This window comes from Acomys minous, assembly GCF_964271855.1.
Source record: "Acomys minous genome assembly, chromosome: 15".
Classification (NCBI taxonomy): Eukaryota; Metazoa; Chordata; class Mammalia; order Rodentia; family Muridae; genus Acomys; species Acomys minous.
The window spans coordinates 77133497-77151825 of NC_140497.1; the positions used below are offsets into that span (position 1 = coordinate 77133497).

At 38.8% G+C, this 18329-nt stretch overlaps 1 protein-coding gene across 2 annotated transcripts in view; it reads right to left on the reverse strand.

Annotated features, from left to right (window-relative positions):
* Positions 1 to 18329, reverse strand: part of ANTXR2 (ANTXR cell adhesion molecule 2) — a 123247-nt gene that overhangs the window by 43321 nt on the left and 61597 nt on the right. For both annotated transcript variants that reach the window (XM_084759361.1, XM_084759360.1), the window contains 4 exons: positions 9242 to 9283; positions 8316 to 8411; positions 2469 to 2633; positions 2122 to 2202 (listed from right to left, as the gene is read on the reverse strand). In XM_084759361.1, the coding sequence (XP_084615487.1) occupies positions 2122 to 2202; positions 2469 to 2633; positions 8316 to 8411; positions 9242 to 9283 (384 nt within the window). The remainder of the gene's footprint in view (positions 1 to 2121; positions 2203 to 2468; positions 2634 to 8315; positions 8412 to 9241; positions 9284 to 18329) is intronic.

Genomic DNA, 18329 nt, shown 5'->3' on the forward strand with positions numbered 1-18329 from the left:
TGAAGCTTGGAGTCAGCCTCCCCCCTCCACCGTCGGAGGATGCGACTCTTTGGTAACCAGATGAAAAGGTATTATTTATGCCCTGACAATGTCAATGAACACCCTCATCTAAATCCTGGAGTTTCTGAGCCCTCCTAACGCCTAAAATGTTTTGTAATCTCGCACTCACACTTCTGTACCAAATACTTCATAAAAAGTACAAGTCAATGTAAATATTGTGTGTGTGTGTATACGTGTGCATACAAAAAAAGGTTGATGACCACAGGAGACACGGGAAAATAAACTTACTAATAACACCAACTTACATGTTGATACATTTCAAATTTTTTGACCTTACTATCAGATAACACTTGTTCCAATAAATTCATCGATTTCATAGCCAAATTGCTTTTAAAAAGGAACTTACTGTGCTCACCTATGTGAAAACACACCATTTATAGAGTTAGTATCATTTAATGGAATCGTTTACTGGAAAGTAAAATTTTAGAGCAAACTGATAACCAAATGAAAGTGAAGATCTCATATAACATATACAGTTCATATATGTATGAAGCACGTATATGCATATTTAGTCAGGTTAATGTTTAACTCGGTTTAATCGAGTATTGGCGGAGTAAATTTTGCAACTATCCAAACTTTTCCATAATAGTTAAAAGAATTACAGAATTTTAGGAAAAGAAGAGATGCCACCCCCCACCACCACCACCCCGGCAATATGGCACTATTTACTCAGTCCCCAGCATCAATAAGATGAAAATGATTAGGCATACAAACTGGCTTCTAACCTGGTGAAGAGCACACCGTCATGGGGCATGGGAATAGTTGTAAACAAAATGAAGTGAGCCTCCAGCATGCTACAGAGGAAGAAGAGGTAGGCAACAAGACCACACTGAACTTAGGCCAAGGAACAGCTTTCCATATGAAAGAAGCTTCTAGGGATTATCTGCCAAAGGCCTGATGATGGGAGAGGCTGCTACAAATAGCATGGACTTCTCTCTCTCTCTCTCTCTCTCTCTCTCTCTCTCTCTCTCTCTCTCTCTCTCTCTCTCTCTCTGTGTGTGTGTGTGTGTGTGTGTGTGTGTGTGTGAGATCCTAGCAAAGGGCTCTGGCACCATCTTAGAAGGTTGGGCAGTATTTCTCAGGCTTTATATATTCTAACTGGCTGTCCCTAAGTTGAAGGAAGTAATCATTGATTGATTTAAATTATTTTAAACTTGTAAACACGAAGTTAAAACCACCTAATACTAAATATACCTCACCTTGGCTTCACAGCATAAATACTAATTTGACTGATTATCCCATAGTTTTAAAGAGGAGTAGCATCTCAGACTTAAATGAAACCCAAAGCCCTCCAGAGATGTGCCTGGCATTCAGTCCTCTGTAGGAGAGGAAGGGCTACCGCTCACACAGTGAGAGCTGCTTAGCGTTGTGAAAAGCTACTGGGTCTCTTAAATAAACCGGCCACTGTTGCAGATGAGGAGGCTTTGAACAAAACTGCAGCCCTTGGAAATGATGTAAATTACTAGGAAAAAAGTATTAAGAACAGGATAATTCTAAGCAGATTTCTAAAAGGAGGGCTTTAAATGGACTTGCTTGGTGAGGGAAAGATACACAGATAGTACTCTTGTAAGGATGTACATCTAAGTACCACCATCACAGATGGCTATGGTACCTCAACCCTTAAGGACGCCTTGACATATTTCAGGAACTAGGCTGTGACAACTATTGAAGGCAGGCAACATGTTTATGCCTAAAGAGAACGGTTCTGAGGTGTTTTCCCCAGCTCTCATGCTAGAAGAAAGAAGTCAGATGCTAATCCCCAGTCTGCTTCTTCCAAAGAAAATAACTCAGAACACACGGCTTCAAAGTCAAGTACTGAAGCAATGAACATGCCCGTGATTTTAATTAATTATCTGGAATCGCGGCGGTATGAAATTGGCTTGAAAAATCCTGTTCTAAAAACCACAAAATTTAACAAGCGCCCTCTCCAACAAGACCGTGCACCGGTCAGAATTAATTCTACCCTGCGTGCCAGCAGGAAGTTTTATTTAAATTATTTTCATCAATACTTCCCGACTTTCATTAACCCCTCCCCGCCACCTCCCTCAAAAGGTCACAAACCTCATCTCCTTCCTGGGGTCTCATCAAGGACACTCGGTCATATTGCTTCAGAATCAGAGCCCAGAGTGCGTCCAGACGGCCCTGAGGAGATATTAGACTTGTGAACTTGGGTAACTTCCTGTCACTAATCAATTAAGCAAGTAAATAAGTATATATATATATATAAACTCAAAAGCTCTTATGCAAAGAAGGAGGTTTTGTTCTAGCAACTTTAAGCAGTCACTAGGGCATAACAAAGTATGCCTGATATTTGATTGACCTTAGTCTTTCTCAGGGCACGGGAGAGACTGCAAAAGCTACATCTTCCTTAGGTTCAAGTTGTATCACGCAAAAATGTGGGGACATACCTTAATTGGCGTGTACCACTTTGTCTGAGGTGCCTGGTGTGTGGGTTTGGGTCGAGGTGGTCTTGAAGGGATGGGTTCTTCTTCTTCAGGGATCATCACCACAGCATTTTTTGCCTTCTCCAGTCTTGCACCTTCCTCAGTAGATCCTTTATCTCCCCAGCGGACCTTTAAGATGAAGGAGACACTGCTGTTAGACAGAGTGTCCGAGAGGAGCAAGCTCTTATGTGGCCCACAGTCCTTTGAGTCACCAGGCCAGTGTAAGAAGATGCATTGGTATACAAACTGCAGTTTCTTTACTTTTCTTCTGACTGTTAATGGGTTCCTTGACACTTATTATTATTTTCCTATATATATATGTATACATGTATGCATATGTGTGTATACATGTTCAAGTGTGTTCAAGTTCATATGTCAACCTCAGGTGTTGACCGCAGGTGACTTCCATCATTTTTTGTAAGGCGAGGTCTCTCACTGGGACCTAGAGCTAGCCCATTAGACTAGGCTGGCTAAACAGGACAGTCCAGGGATCTTTCTGCCTCTGTTTCCTCATCATTATTTATTATATTAATCGCATAATCCTAATGCACAATAAGTCTTTGTAAAAATATGCTATCAGTTAAATCTGGTGCAATGTTTTCTCCATCATTTCAAATAAGGAGATGATTTGTGGTTTACATAGAAAATGCAAGACTATGTAGTTCAATTCTACCATAAGGCATGCAAGGTGGAAATGGCAGCATCTATTCAGTGTGTTCATGTTTATTCAATCCATACAAAAATGCAAAGAAATAGATGTCATACGTTTCCCTTCCAGATGAGGGACCTGTGGTGTGGGTTAAGAAATGTGCACAAGCTGAGCTTAGTGGCACACACAATCCCAACACTCAGGGAGGCAGAAGCAGGCGAATTGCTGTGAGTTCAATACTAGCTTTATCTACAAAGTAAGTCCAGGACAGCCAAGGAAAGATACATGAAGAAACCCTGTCTTGAAAAGCCAAGGAAAAAGAAAGAAAGAAAGAAAGAAAGAAAGAAAGAAAGAAAGAAAGAAAGAAAGATGTTCAAAGCCACTGTAAGTGTGCTGGCAGAGCAGGCATTAGAACATAGGCAATAAGAAATGAGTGAATAGGTTTTACATGATTTTTAATTGTATAAATTTATACAAGTTACATAAAAATAATTAACCTTTTTATTTTCATAATATTTGAATGATTTAGAAAGTGTGAATTTCTAGTTGCAACATTTCACTTGCCAAGGTAGCTTTCTGCCTTTAGTTCTTTTGCTCATCTGAATATAGTCATTTGATAAGTAAAATTCTTTTTTTTTGCAAATTTTTTATTATGTTTCTTTCTTAGCCTATACATTTATATTATTACACCTGAGTAAAATAAACTACACACAGCAGGAAGAACCATGGGACAATCAGGAATTATATAAATGTTATATTCATAGTCATTTGGCCATTTGTATTTGGCAAACTTGAAGTAAACATCTTTCCTATCTTGTTGGGTCTAAATTTCTGAATGGAGATTAATATCTATTATATCTCATCACTATTAACGTAAAACATCTATCTTGAGCTAAAAAACATCTTAACTCCTACCTACTAAGCTTAATTGTAAGACTAAACTATCTGGTTTTCAAACCCATCAGAGACTTGAGAAGGGATAAAACTTAAATACCTGAGAGAACCCAGAGTGCAGGATAGCAACTTCCAAAATGAAAAAATGACTGAGACAGTTTACTGCCTGAACAGTCACCCAACACCCTCTATAGATAAGTAAATTCTTAATTGAGAGACATGAATTGAAAAAGATTCTGTTTGGGGGTGGTGGAGACAGACCATTAGTGAATCCCACAAATTTTAGGTAATTTCATTCTCTGGTAACTCTTGAAATTGAGCAAAGCCATGGGGATTTGGGGCATTATTTGCTTGACTTTTCAGTAAACAGAAATGAAGAGCCAAATCAGAGCCCAACAATATGCTAACGGGAAGTGGTCTCTGGAGGACTTTCCTGCGGGAGAATCCCAGGACACTCCCAAGAAGGACAGAGATAAACAAGTAAAGTGCACGAAGAAAAACAAAGATGAGTGCAAGACACGCTGCTACCGACACACCCATGGCCACCTCAGCGAAGGGAAAAGTTCAAAGCTACTAGCTTGAGGGGGGGGGCAGGGGCGGCGATGGCTACTTTCCATAGGAAGAGCCATTCGCAGATTTTTGATAAAGCCACTTAGATATTTTACCAACCCCTTTCTACTACAATTTTAGGAAAATTTTCCATTTCAAGTGGACCCCAATGAGTCATTAAACTATATCTGTATCTCTCGATGAGATCAATGGCTAGAATGTTCATCATTTATAGGGCTGCTAAATATGTTTGAATCATATTAAATCTTTAGCACTAGATAGTTGAGCTCTCCTAAAAAATCTTTTTTTTCCCCAAATCACAGACATCACCCAGATAAGCTAACACGTGAAGTAAGATTGTTTGACATAACTAGTTGATTTTATTTTATTTTATTTTTCCTTTTTTTATTAATTTATTCTTGTTACATTTCAATGGTTATCCCATCCCTTGTATCCTCCCATTCTTCCCTCTCTCCCATTTTCCCCTTATTCCCCTCCCCTATGACTGTTCCTGAGGGGGATTTCCTCCCCCTGTATATGCTCATAGGGTATCAAGTCTCCTCTTGGTAACCTGCTGTCCTTCCTCTGAGTGCCACCAGGTCTCCCCCTCCAGGGGACATAGTCAAAGGTGAGGCACCAGAGTACATGAGAAAGTCATATCCCACTCTCCACTCTACTGTGGAGAATGTTCTGTCCATTGGCTAGACCTGAGTAGGGGTTTAAAGTTTTACGGCCTGTATTGTCCTTGGCTGGTGCCTTAGTTTGAGCGGGACCCCTGAGCCCAAATCTGCCTATCCTAATGTTCTACTTCTAGGTTTCTAGGACCCTCTGGATCCTTCTACTTTGCCATTCTCCCATGCTTCTCTCATCTAGAGTCCCAATAGGATGTCCTCCCCTCTGTCTCAGTTTCCTGGTAAGTGGAGGCTTTCATGGGACATGCCCCTTGGGCTAATATGCAGATATAAGTGAGTATATACCATTTGAGTCTTTCTGCTTCTGGGTTAACTCACTCATTATGATCATTTCTAGCTCAATCCATTTATCCACAAATTTCAACCATGTTCATAGCAGCCTTATTCATAATAGCCAGAACATGGAAACAGCCTAAGTGTCCATCAGTAGAAGAATGGATAAAGAAACTGTGGTACATATACACCTCGGAATACTATTCAGCTATTAAAAACAAGAATACTAGTTGATTTTAAAACTCTAAAGCCAATGCCTATTTCTTGCAGCTGTAACATCACAATTTTAGGAAATAAGACAAAACAAAACAAAAGAGACAGATGGTTTAGTGAACACATAGACACCACAGCTCAGAGAAACAACTCAGGGTAGAGCAGTAAGTAAATAAAATTTAAACCCATTCAGAATGACTAGATTTTAACACAAATAGCTCCTTAGTCTAGCCTTCATGTTTGAAACCATAGATGTCATGATAATTAGACTCAAATATCACTGTGACTATTCTCAGATTTACAAAAGCAAAATTGTGTTACCCTGGATTTCTGAACCAATGTGGCATCTGGTCACTTATGCTTGGCCCTCAGTCATGGGGGCCTAAGGAGATTTAATATGTTTGCTGTCTTCGCTTCATGAAAGAGCTTCCAGTTTGGTGTCAATCGTCACCAAACACAAGCTGCGTGCAATCTCAAGGTCTAAAACTAGGAGACACCCTGTGGAAGTTTCTCTAACTCTACAAAGAAATTAAGCACACACATGTACACACACGCATCGGCATGCAAATCTTAACCACATTGAGATGTCCTAAAAGGAGAAGAAAGAAAAAAAAATAGATTGCTAAAGAAAGCCTTAGCAGAGTTAATAACCCTAGCCTTATTTTAGTGTGTGTGTGTGTGTGTGTGTGTGTGTGTGTGTGTGTGTGTGTGTGTGTGTGTAAATGTGTAAGTACAAGCTTCAGGACCGAATTCTTCCTATTCACTTGGTTTTCATTATGAACAGTGAGTTTCATAAATCTCTGGTGCATATTTGCATAACTAAGAGTCTATATATAATAAAGGATAAATTTCAGAATTTTAAAATGTCAATTTCATAGAAAACTGGCAGAAACACCCATGTAAAGTTACTAGGAATTGTAGTGAGTAGTTTTGTTTTGCTAACAGCTGATATTTAAAGCTCAGTGCTCTGAAAGCTCCACCACAGGAAATTTAAATAAACATTTAATTTAAAGGAGTGAGATCTGTAAAATTTACAAACAAACAAAAAAAGATAAGTTGTGACTTATTATAACCTCAGCTCCAAAGTTTTATTCTGCGATTCAGATGACCTCAACCTTTTATAAATCATTTACTCTCTCCAGCTTGAGTACTTTGCAGGTTTGAATTGGTGTGCTTATAGATGTACTAGGAGTGATTTTCTCACTCCAACTTTAAATTCACATTACAGAAATTTTAATGATGCTTAATTCTCAACTCAGTTTATTATGTACCCTTATATGCTGAATTTCTTCTTTGTAACTATCTGTATTTTCTCTGTCATTTCTAAATTTGTTATCATCTACTTTGCTACCCCATCAATAGACTGTTCCAGTAATTTAAATTTTGCTATCACCTACTTTACCATCCCATCAATAGAATAGTTCAGTAATTTGGCCAAAATTTTCAAGATTAACAACTCATTGCAATCTGGCTGATTCTTTTCAAAAATTTTTCCTCAGCTAAAAAAGAAGAGCGGGTGATGCAATTTCACATGCTGAAACTTCAGGACTCTTAAAATTTGAATTACAGACTCCTGGGGAATGTGCGTTCTTTCTCATAGAGAACTTACTGCAGTTTGGATATGGAATGCCCGTAAGGGCTCATGTATTCATGTCTTGGCCATCAACATGGCTCTTTTGGAAGGTGACAGAACCTGCAAGAGGTGGGGCCCAGGAGGAGGTTTAAGACTTAGACTTTTGTAGGCTGCACATGTAGGGGCTGATACTAAGACTTTGTTCATCTTGCTTTGCTTCCTATCTGTCCATGGTAAGCAACTTGCTCTACCAAAAACTCCCTACCAATGATGCTCTGCATAGACACAGGCCCAGAACTAAGAATGCTTACAAACCATAGGTTAAAACTTTAACCCAAAATAAAATCCCTTCTTCGTTACTTGATTAATCTAAAGTACTTGACTGATATTATCAGATCATATTCAATTTTATTCCATATCCATTCATGGGGTCATGTTATTCTTTCCTCTAGAAAGAAGATCACTCTTTGGACTACTGGACTACTGAACTAAAAGTTAGTTCTAAACAATAAATGGTATGAACTATTAATTAGACTAATTGGTAGATAAAAGTTGTAGAAAATTTTAAACCTGACTCTTCTATATTTGTGATAAAGTCATACCCATGCTGAATATTACAAAAAAATGTCCCTCAGATAGTGACTAACTGTTGAGTTCTTTTCAAAGGAGAGTATTGTTGCAGCTGTGAATGACTGGCATTTTAGAGTTGATGTTCCATGGGGTAATTTTTTCCAAGGCAATGAGGAAATCCATTACTAATTTTGTCCTTAGGATTCAGAGGGCTTATCAATGAATCCTTTGACTGGGGAAGCCTGTTGCTCTTCAGCTCTGGACATGGCTAGGATGGTTCCACAGAAAAGACCCAGCGCTGACTAAAGGGGAGTGAGACTATAAGAAGCACAGTGTCTGTGGCTCAGAAATCCTACAAACACAAACTTTAGCACTGTCTATTCCTTTAAGAGACCAACCTCCATCCTTTTAATTCCTCCAACCCCTCGACCACCATAGTAGGAAGCATCCACAGTCGGCCATTTCTTGTTGGGCAAAGGCTCTTCCTCCTCCTCCTATGGAGATACAATTATTAAAAGTGTATTTATTTATTTATTTTTACTTACTTATTTAGTCAGAGATAGGTCATATTTAGATGCTTTAAATAACTCCATTGTTACGGGAAAATGTAAAAAAAAATATTTGTGGGATATATAGGTGCATTTATAATCAGGTATATCAATTTCAAGTGAAGTTTTACACGGTATGAAAACTACCCCCTTCATCAAATTCTCCCCTACATCACCTCTTAGCTAACAAAAGTTTCTTTTTAAACTATGAGTTTTGTGCATTTAAAGCAAATACATTCATCAATTCAAACTTGAAAAGATTATTGAACTTAGGGCAACACGTCAACAATTATTTCATGTGTCTGTATATATGTAACTTGGAAGTGTGAAATTTACAGTGAGAAGACGAACATTAAAGAAGCCCTGAAAATGAACAAAACCAGCACATTCCTTACTTTATATTGCTAGCATGCTATTAACTAACAGAATAATATAATAGCAATTATCACTTTGAAGAAAGTAATGGCATCTTTGAACTGCCAGCTTGGATATTTTAACAATTTTAGATAAGTGTCATCAGAACTATTAATATATTATTATAAATTATATTAATTATCTATGTACTTTTGATCCCTTAGCCAGTCTATGTCTCCCAATTAAGGTTACATCCCTCTGGTCCATGTAAGAAATCATAAGATAAAAAAAGTAGCAGGTGGCTTTCACAAAGTTAAAAAGTAGATACTCTGCTATCATATAAGTAGAATTGGTCCCATTTTGGTGTGATATTTGTGTGAAAATAAAACAATTCTATTTCATTTTATTAGATACTCACTCACCTCCACTGGTGCAGAAGGCTGTGGGGGAGGATCCTTGATAACCTGTGCCAAAAATAAAGCAAAATAAAATGTCAAAAGCTCCATAACGTAAGAAAAGGTAAGAACGTACAATAACAATGGCCACTGTGGTGACTCCAGAGGTGGGGGTTAAGATTTACGACAAAATGCAGGCAAGTGAACCTGACAGGGCTATGAAGTATATACCCCCTTTATAGAGAAGGCAGTACTCTGCATCTTTATCCAGCTGCACATCCAGTGAAAACACAACTGTCAGCATTTCAGTAAGATCTACACTAAGCCACCCTTTGCTCCCAGTGTCCTCTCAGTAATTCTTCTCTTTCCCAGTGCAGACTACAGATGCTGACAGAACCTACCATCTCTTCCCTTTCTTAAGAATAACACCTCCAAATTCTTTCCCGGTCCAACATATTCCCTGAAATATTTATCTACTCTCTACCTCCATGAATTTCTATCTTCTCAAAGCAGATTAAAAATTTTATGATAGTCACAAATGCCTCTTTCTCCTTCCCCGACATATATCAGAGTTCTTGATTTTACCTAGCTTAAAAGAAAAATCCCCTTGCAAGTGGTGATACAAGTTTCGCATGTGCCTTGCTTTCTTCCCTCTGTGTTCCCACTATTGAGCAGAGTGGCATCCGTACAAAATAGGCTTTCAATGATTTAAGGCAGGAAAAAAGAAGTCAGGAGGAGAGAAAGGTGAAAGGAGTGGGAATAGGAAAGAAAATTTGGAGGAAAGGGGAGGGAAGGAAGGAAAACAGGAGGGAGGGAGGAAAAGAGAGAGAGAGGAGTAACTACAGAAAGAGGAAATATTTAAAAAGTAAGAAAGCATTATTTTCATTCAATTCTTACTGTCACAACCCAAAATCAATGACTTTAAAAGTCTATGAACTTTAAAAATGTCAAGCGCAGTTTCAACTCATGCAAGGTACATGCAACTAAAATGTTAATATTCTTAAAAATTCCCCACCCAGTATTGGTTCTATTTATGTTTGGACTGTTGCAAGAGAGAAATTCACTACTTTACACAGCATCATTTGAAAGTTTTTCCCCCAAATAAAGCCAAAGCATCTCTGTCTAACAGTTTCCACTCCTCAGCCTCTGGGAAGCATGTGCACACATTTACACACACACACACACACACACACACACACACACACACACACATACACACACACACACTTTTTTTCCTAATGGAGAGAAATTGCTGGGTTTGGAAGCTACAATAATTACTGCATTTCAATTGAGCTTATATCTGGGAGCTAAAAACATAGCTGGTTTCTAATACAAGGGCTATGAGTTAGCTGGGTAATTTTGTCCATTTTTGTCTGTATATATTCATTAGTCAATATCCTAACTACAGTTTCTTTTGCCCCAAATAACATTTTAAAATATGGCTCAGCAGTTATACTCAATGGTGTTTAGACAAAACAGTTGGAATGTCATAATTCCTTGCCTCTTTAACAGCATTTTAACTGATGGCTTTCAATAAAGAACATACAGGGTTGGAAGTGAAAGTGGTGAAAATGATAGATGAGAAATTGAAGGGGAAGGGTATGTATGAAATTCTCAAACAATAAAAACCATAAATGGAAAATATTAATAATAATATCAATGTTATTGATAGTCTGTCATTACAGTACATTTTTCACCGTTTGCTACATGCAAGCCTTGGGGTAAAAAGTAAAGAACTAGTTTCTTTCAGTATCTTTAGCAAGTCTTCATTTTAAGATGTGCAACTGTGCCAATATTCTTCTGATAGAAGCCTAATCAATCATTTCCCCACCCAGTCAAAATGGGTTCAGTGTTCCAGTGAATGCAGTTCAAACCAAGAAGTTATTAAATTTCATTGGAAGGCTTTGGAATTTGCATCTCTCTGGGTTTTCCAAGTGTTCTCTGGAGTTCTCTGACCAGAGAAAGATCAAAACACACCCTTCTCTTCAACTAAGCCTGGACATATCTGGGGTTGTTTTCATTTCATAGTGAAGATTTTAAACTTACTCTCATTGTATGTACTTCTTGCACAGATAAATAAAAAACAATATAAGCAGACCCTCCAGCAGGCTCTGCTAGTGTACCGTCCTGCATATTACTGCACAAGCCCATCAGTAACTCTTCCTTTTTATTTCATGTTAACCTTCTATGTGAGCTCTAATAGGGAGGAAATTGAATTTCAAATTAAGATCTTTCTGTGAGGCTGCAGGAACTGGCTCAGGAGTTAAGGGCATTTATGGCTCTTGCAGCAACTGCAGTTCCATTTGCCAGAACTCAACATGGCAGCTCACAACCACCCATGACTCCAGTTCCAGGGGAACCAATGTCATCTTTTGACCTCTGTGGACTCTTGTATGTGTGTGGTGTACATACTCAGACACACACGCCACACACATAAAATAAATAAATTTATATTTAAAAATCTTCATGTAGTCTCTTCTATCAAACCCATACAGGACAAGAAGCACCGTTGTATGTTTTCATTAACCTTTACTTAGCGTTATCTATAATATGGAGAAATCAAGCCTCTTTCAAGTACATCTACACGGCCCAGCTGTTCTGTTGTCATTGTTAATCTGAAGTGTCAGTGTAGCAGGTCCTCACTCTCCACACAGCTCTGCCTCAACATTCTCTCTCCACGTGTCTTACTCCGCCCAGGATGTTAACCCCCTACTCCCTTCAAATATATGGACCGTTAGTGTTTAAGGGCAGGATCGAGTTCCACGTTTGCAAATGCAATATTGATAAAATATGAAAATGATAGAGAAAGAGTTGCCATGATAGTAAACATATTGCTAACTTCAATGAAGATAGTCCTTTCTCTCTGTCAGCCAACGAAGCTGGAGAGCTTGTGAATACAACAGCAGTTAGGGCTTCATAAAATCGTCCCAATTTTCTACATCTTAGAAATAGACAGGATTTATATTAGATCCTCTCCGTTGTGACAAGCCTAATGGAGTAATAAAAATAAGTCCATCACAATATTTCTGATAGGTCTCTTTTTTTCTATGAATTTCCACAAGGACATATGGACATATGTGCCTGTGCCTGTGCCTTCTATTCATCTCATTTCAGAAAAAGAGTCTTTCAGAGGTTATTTCATCAACTAATATGAAAATATCTATGTGTGTTATGCATTATAAGCTTAAGGATATTTTGAAGTCTGGGAGTGTGCATAGTTAATAATGAAAATAAAGTCTTTATGTTCTACCTCAGCCCAATCTCAGACTACTGAGTAAAGAGACATAAGCTCCATCACAACAAATGACAGGGACCTTCAGGACAGGACCCAGAACCCCAGAACCACGGTTGGGCCATGTTCTCCTTACTAGAGGTGACAGTCCCTCCACTGTGTAGCCATGTAGCAGATACACAGTCCTCTTAGCCATGTAGTAGACACATAGTGCTCTTAGCCATGTAGAAGATACGTGGTCCACTTTCATTTTTATGACTGTCAGATTACTATGCTGATGCCCACTTCAAGCACAGCAAAAAGAAAGCTCTAATTCCAGCAACACCCCCACCACCACCAAGTGCATACAGAGAGAAAAGACAAAACTAAAATTCAAATCCAGCACTTAAAACAATCTACCTCCAAACTCTGATTTTAATTCCACTACATGGGACACTTCCAAAGTAAATGTTGGATGACCAAGGGAAAGTCTGTGGGAGATCAGTTGCTTGCCAAGCAGTTGTCATTGAGATGGGTGGATGAATGGAATCACAGGTGATAGAAAATTAGAGTCACATGATGTGTATGCTAGAGATGAGGTTAACCCCATTTCAGAGAGGCATTGCAGATCCACCATGATTTTCAGGAGAGGAGATAAACTAGTTTTCTTATTACATTTAAAAATATTCCTATACACACTACCACATGGCCTCATAAGCAACAAAAAGGAAAGAAAATAAAGTGACATCACTTGCTTCTAAAGCCAAAAAAAGACGAAAGTCTATATGGAAGCAGTAACCCTGCATGCCAGTAAAATTAGTCTGGGGGGGGGGAGGAGAGAAAGAAAAACTTAGTGTTGTCCAAATGCATTAAAAATAACAGTCATGAGAATCTCATTCTTATATTAAATAGTGCAAGAGCACATTTGCTCTAGAGAAGAATGTATTCATATGCACCATATTTCATGAGAATTTGCAGGTTTTAAAAGGCATAATATTGCCTAGTTGCCAGGATTTTTTTTTCCCACTTAGCATCCTTCAGCTCTGTATTGAAAATTCTGGAAAACACTTCCACCACTTTATGAACCATATGGAGAGTTTGAGTCTTCTCCAATTTTTTTTCCCGTTTGTTATTATCATCATCGGGGTGGGTGGGGGTATTACATTTCATCTACTTAGCTGCTAGAATGAAGATTTCAGTTTGGAGGAGAGCCGATTTCTTAAAAATTAAAAAAAAAAAAGTTAGCTGCTTCAGGCACCAGTCCTTTTGATCTGCTCATTAACACTTTTCAAATGTTCGAGTGATGTGGGCATTCTTTGCACTAGAAAATGTCAGCAGTGGAGCGTGCAGCCAGCTTGATGCAATCATATGTTCTGATATTCAGAAAAAAAAAAGTGAAAGAACTGTCAACATTGAACTGCTTTGGATTTAAGAAAAAAAATAGAGTATAATGACTGTGGATGTAGTATTTCAGAAGTACTTTTTGCCAGTAACTAAAAGAAAGCCATGTAAGTGCTACAAGCCCAGACAATGGGAAACAGTGTATGTACAATAATTTTTTTTTATAATATGTGTGAGCTTTCCTTTCATTTTTCTCCTTTCTCCTTGACAAAAACACGGAGCAAGGACAGCACCTTTCTTCTGGGGTTCGTTAAGTCTTAAGTTCCTTTAGATTTGTACTTGGGAAATCCTTCTCTGAAACTCGCAGCTGGACACTGAAAATAGCTCTGTTATCTCAGCTTTTTTCCTTCCTCTCTCAGCAAATGCACAAGTCTTTGAAGAATCTTACCTTGAACAAATAAACCAGAAGCCAGAAATCTACACAATAAATGCAACTTAAAAAGGTCAAGTGGGACACAGGAAAAACAGTAGAAATGTATTTCCCGCCAGGAGTTAAGAAAGGTGCTACTGTCATAGACCAGGAAGGACTTGATGCCATTTCCTAAGTGACGCTGTTGGAGACTATTGCCAGGGAAGCAATACATCCCAGCATCTATCACACTGTATTTCAACAAGGCAACCAAACATAAATCATTTTAATTAATGGTACAAGGAAGGCATATTAAAATTTAAATTACTTCTGTTTTATTGTACATTCCTCCCCAAATTGGGAGTCTCTGAAAGTAACTCAATAAAGGTTCCAGGAGCCCTCCTCGACAATAAACCTCAAGTGCAATATAGAAGTGTTATTACTATGTAAAAGGAACTGTGCAGCTGTTGCTGGCTAAGAAAACTATGCTATAGAGCTCTGGTTGGAAACATCGCCACAAAGCTCAATGTATATGCAAACCGGGCTTTAAAAAAACAAAAAAAACACAAAAAACAAAAAACAACGTTTAAGTTGTGTTCTAATTTAAGATTCACAGTCCTTTCTGTAATATCCTAAAGAAACACACACGAAAGATACAATGAATTTAACAGCACTTCCTTGAGGTTGAAGAACTTTGGCTGAGGACACTACAGCAACTCGGATTGTGCGTTGTTTCCAGCACAGTCAACCATATTTGCAGCTGTGTACCACACTCATTGACAATAATCCAGAGAGCCTGCTTGCCACTTCATTAGCTTTACATCTGTAATTCTGTGGAGTGTCTGGCTATCTGCAATGATGCTACTATCTGGCTGTCATGTCTGCGTCCTGTTTAGTCAAACAAATCTACAATAAACAAGACATATCCTCTAAGATCAACAGTAATGAGACCATCTATCTTTTCTGATAGCTTATTCATAACTCAGTACACAAGAAGCTTTGTCTTAGCCCCGGGTCTTCCTTCTTTTAAACAAAGGCAAATGGGAAAGTGATGCCCAGATCGTTGGTTTCAAGAAAGCAGTTGAAGCAGAGGGCGTAAGGATGCGTATGGGCAGGCTCAGCCTTAAACAGAAAGCACAGGATGACTTCCCACCGAAAGAAGAATCCTCTGGTGAAGCAACTCGCCGTGCACAACCTACAGCTGACTAGTGGGAGGCCTGCTCACCCACGTTCTCCTAAGAGCTCTGTTATGAAACTACTGCCAGCTAATGCCCTCCAGGTCACACCGTCTCCTGTTTCTGATTCTATACAAGAACCAGACACACACAGGCCGCAATCTGCAGCATTTTCAATCACAGTAACCTCTCTCTTTCATTCAAAAAAAAAAAAAAAAAAGCACTCCTTAAAACGAATGGCAGGATAGGAAATTACAAACAGTCACAGTAAAGGCATCTGGAATGGCCAAACAGTCGATGTCAGACACCTTTGCCTTCTTTTTCATTTCTTTACTTTACTTTACTTCAGCGCCTGGTGAATCTTACAGGACTTTTCTCACACTAAGAAGCAACATTCGAATGCATGGGATTTTGAGTAGTCGAATAATATGGAAATTATATTATAGCTATAAATGTAATGCATTTATGAAATCTATTTAAAAAGTCTGTTACAGACTGGCATGCTTCTTTATTAATGTGTTAACTAATGAGACCAAGTAACAGGCAGGTACGTTTCACAAATTTGAAGTAGCGAGGCATGTAAAATATGTTTCCAAAACACCTGAACTACAGATGTGCTGTAGAAAATGTGTTTTTTACTGGTAACAGTCTTTAGAAGTCATAGTGCTTCAAGATCCACAGGCCAAAAAACAAAGGCAACTGATAGTTTTCCATTACAAGTAGATACAAATACTTTTTCATACAAATTCTTAATCCTTCTGTTAGAAAATCCCCTGTGGGTTATATACGGCGGCCACTCCACAAGAGCTAAACTGATTCTACTTCATGTTATTACAATTAAGAATTCTTACTTGATGAAAGTACAAGTGTGTTTTCTATTGTGTATTCATTTATAAGTGACAAGTTTTCAGTGAAAAATGAGAGAACCAGACATCCTTGGTAACTACAAAGAACCAGGCATCCTGGGTAACTACCAATACCTTCCAGCACACTATGTTTCCACAGCCAACAGGACTTATTTTATGATGAGCGACAGAACACTCTATTTTTTTATTTGTAAATTATATGCTTTTTAATATACTCTACCCAAACCAAACCAAAATAAAAAGGCAACCTATTATAACTGATAAGAAAATATAGAAAATGCACAGGTTAAAAGACAAAAGATTCAATTGCATTTCTATATGTGAGTAATTTAAAAATACTTGAAAATGGAATTGAGACTACCATTCCATCCACTATAACATCAAAGAGAATAAAATACCAACGAATCAGAACACTCTATTTTAACGTTGATGTGGGTAGATACAGAGCACACATCTCGATGTCTGTGACAAAGAGTTTGGGAAGATGCTCCAGTAAAAGTATTTACTGGACAACACTTATTTGTTGCTTGTTTATACATTTATATCACTAGGCACAGTGCCTATCTTCATAAACTGGCTGAACTAAACTAGAAGACAGATATTAAATAATCATACTATCTGCCTGTTTATTTTTCACTTGCATATCACCAAAGCAGTACTAGTTCACCTTATGCATTTTTTACTAGAATCAGTATAGAATAGTTTAGAAGCACAGTTGCTGGTTTTCATTTGTTCCCTGTGCCCTGGAATGAAGCTGGTGCTGTCAATGGGCACGTGATAGTTTCACAGACACAGCACTCAGCTCAACATCCCATGCCCGTTACTCTCTGCAAGGTAAAATGCCAATCTCCAGCTTTCGGCAGACTCAACAGCCCCATAGCTAACTTTGAATGGAGCCAGACTGGACACTTCTTGCGAGTAGTATCAGCCTGAGGGACTTGTCTGTGCACCTAGAACTACAATCTAATACTGTTTTCATCTCACTCTGAGACAGTAAGTCGGTCCCTCACCAGCCCAGGAAGTTATACATGCTACTTGACAGTTAACCACAACAAACCAAGAACAGGTTGTTCTAATTTTTTTTTAAATTTTTATCACATTTACTTACTTATTTTGTACCATAGTGCAAATATGGAAATCAGAGAAGAGCTTTTGGGAGTCAGTTGTGTCTTTCCACATAGCGGACCAGATTCTGAACTCAGATCACCAGCTTTGGTGGCAATGCCTTTACCTCTGAGCCATCTCTCCTGCCTTCCCAAAATCAATAGCCCTAGCCAGTCGTTTCTAACTTGGGAATCTCAGAATCAGTCTAAAGATGCCATTTTGTTTATTGTCGCAACAGCAACAGCAAAAGTCATCAAAACCGTGTGACTTAAAACACACCAGCGATTTGTTTCCATTCACTTCCGGGAGTCGGGAATCTGACCTGAGTGTAGAGGGGTTAAAGAGCTGGCTAGCAGCTTCCTTCTGCAGGCTGTGGTGGAGACTGTTCTTGGCCTCTGCTGGCTTCTACTCACACCTGCCTTCCTTGTCTTGAGATCCACGTCATCGCACTGCCCTTCCCCCTTTCCAGTTTCCCACCTAAGAATTATGGGTGTGTGTAGCGCCGACCTAAACTACCCAAGACAATCTCTGTATTACAAGAGCCTAAGCCATTCAGTCCTCAAAGCCCCTCGGATCTCCTCCAGTGACTTTCTGTCCTTGAATGAGTGCAAACTTTCTAGAAGACTTAGGAAACCCATTCCACATGAGGGTCAGATTAAAAACCCAGACTGTCTTGCACACTAGACCTCAGCCTAGCACTTTTCAAAGCACAATGCAAAACCATAAACACACACACACACACACCTAGACTTGAGATCATAGATTCAGCCAGGTTCCTCTGAGCCTGATGTTCTTCATATGTTGCTATCCAGCACTTAGGGACTTTCACTTACAAATCGGGCCCACATTTATTTCTTTCCACATTAAAATATGACATTTCACATCCTAGTGAGGGAATGTATGAGCCCCCAGTACCTAGCACAGTAGCTGCCACCTTCTACATGCCCAACTGCATATTCACCAAAGGCTCAACAAAGAGCTTCCTTTGCCTGCACCTTACCCCAGTTCT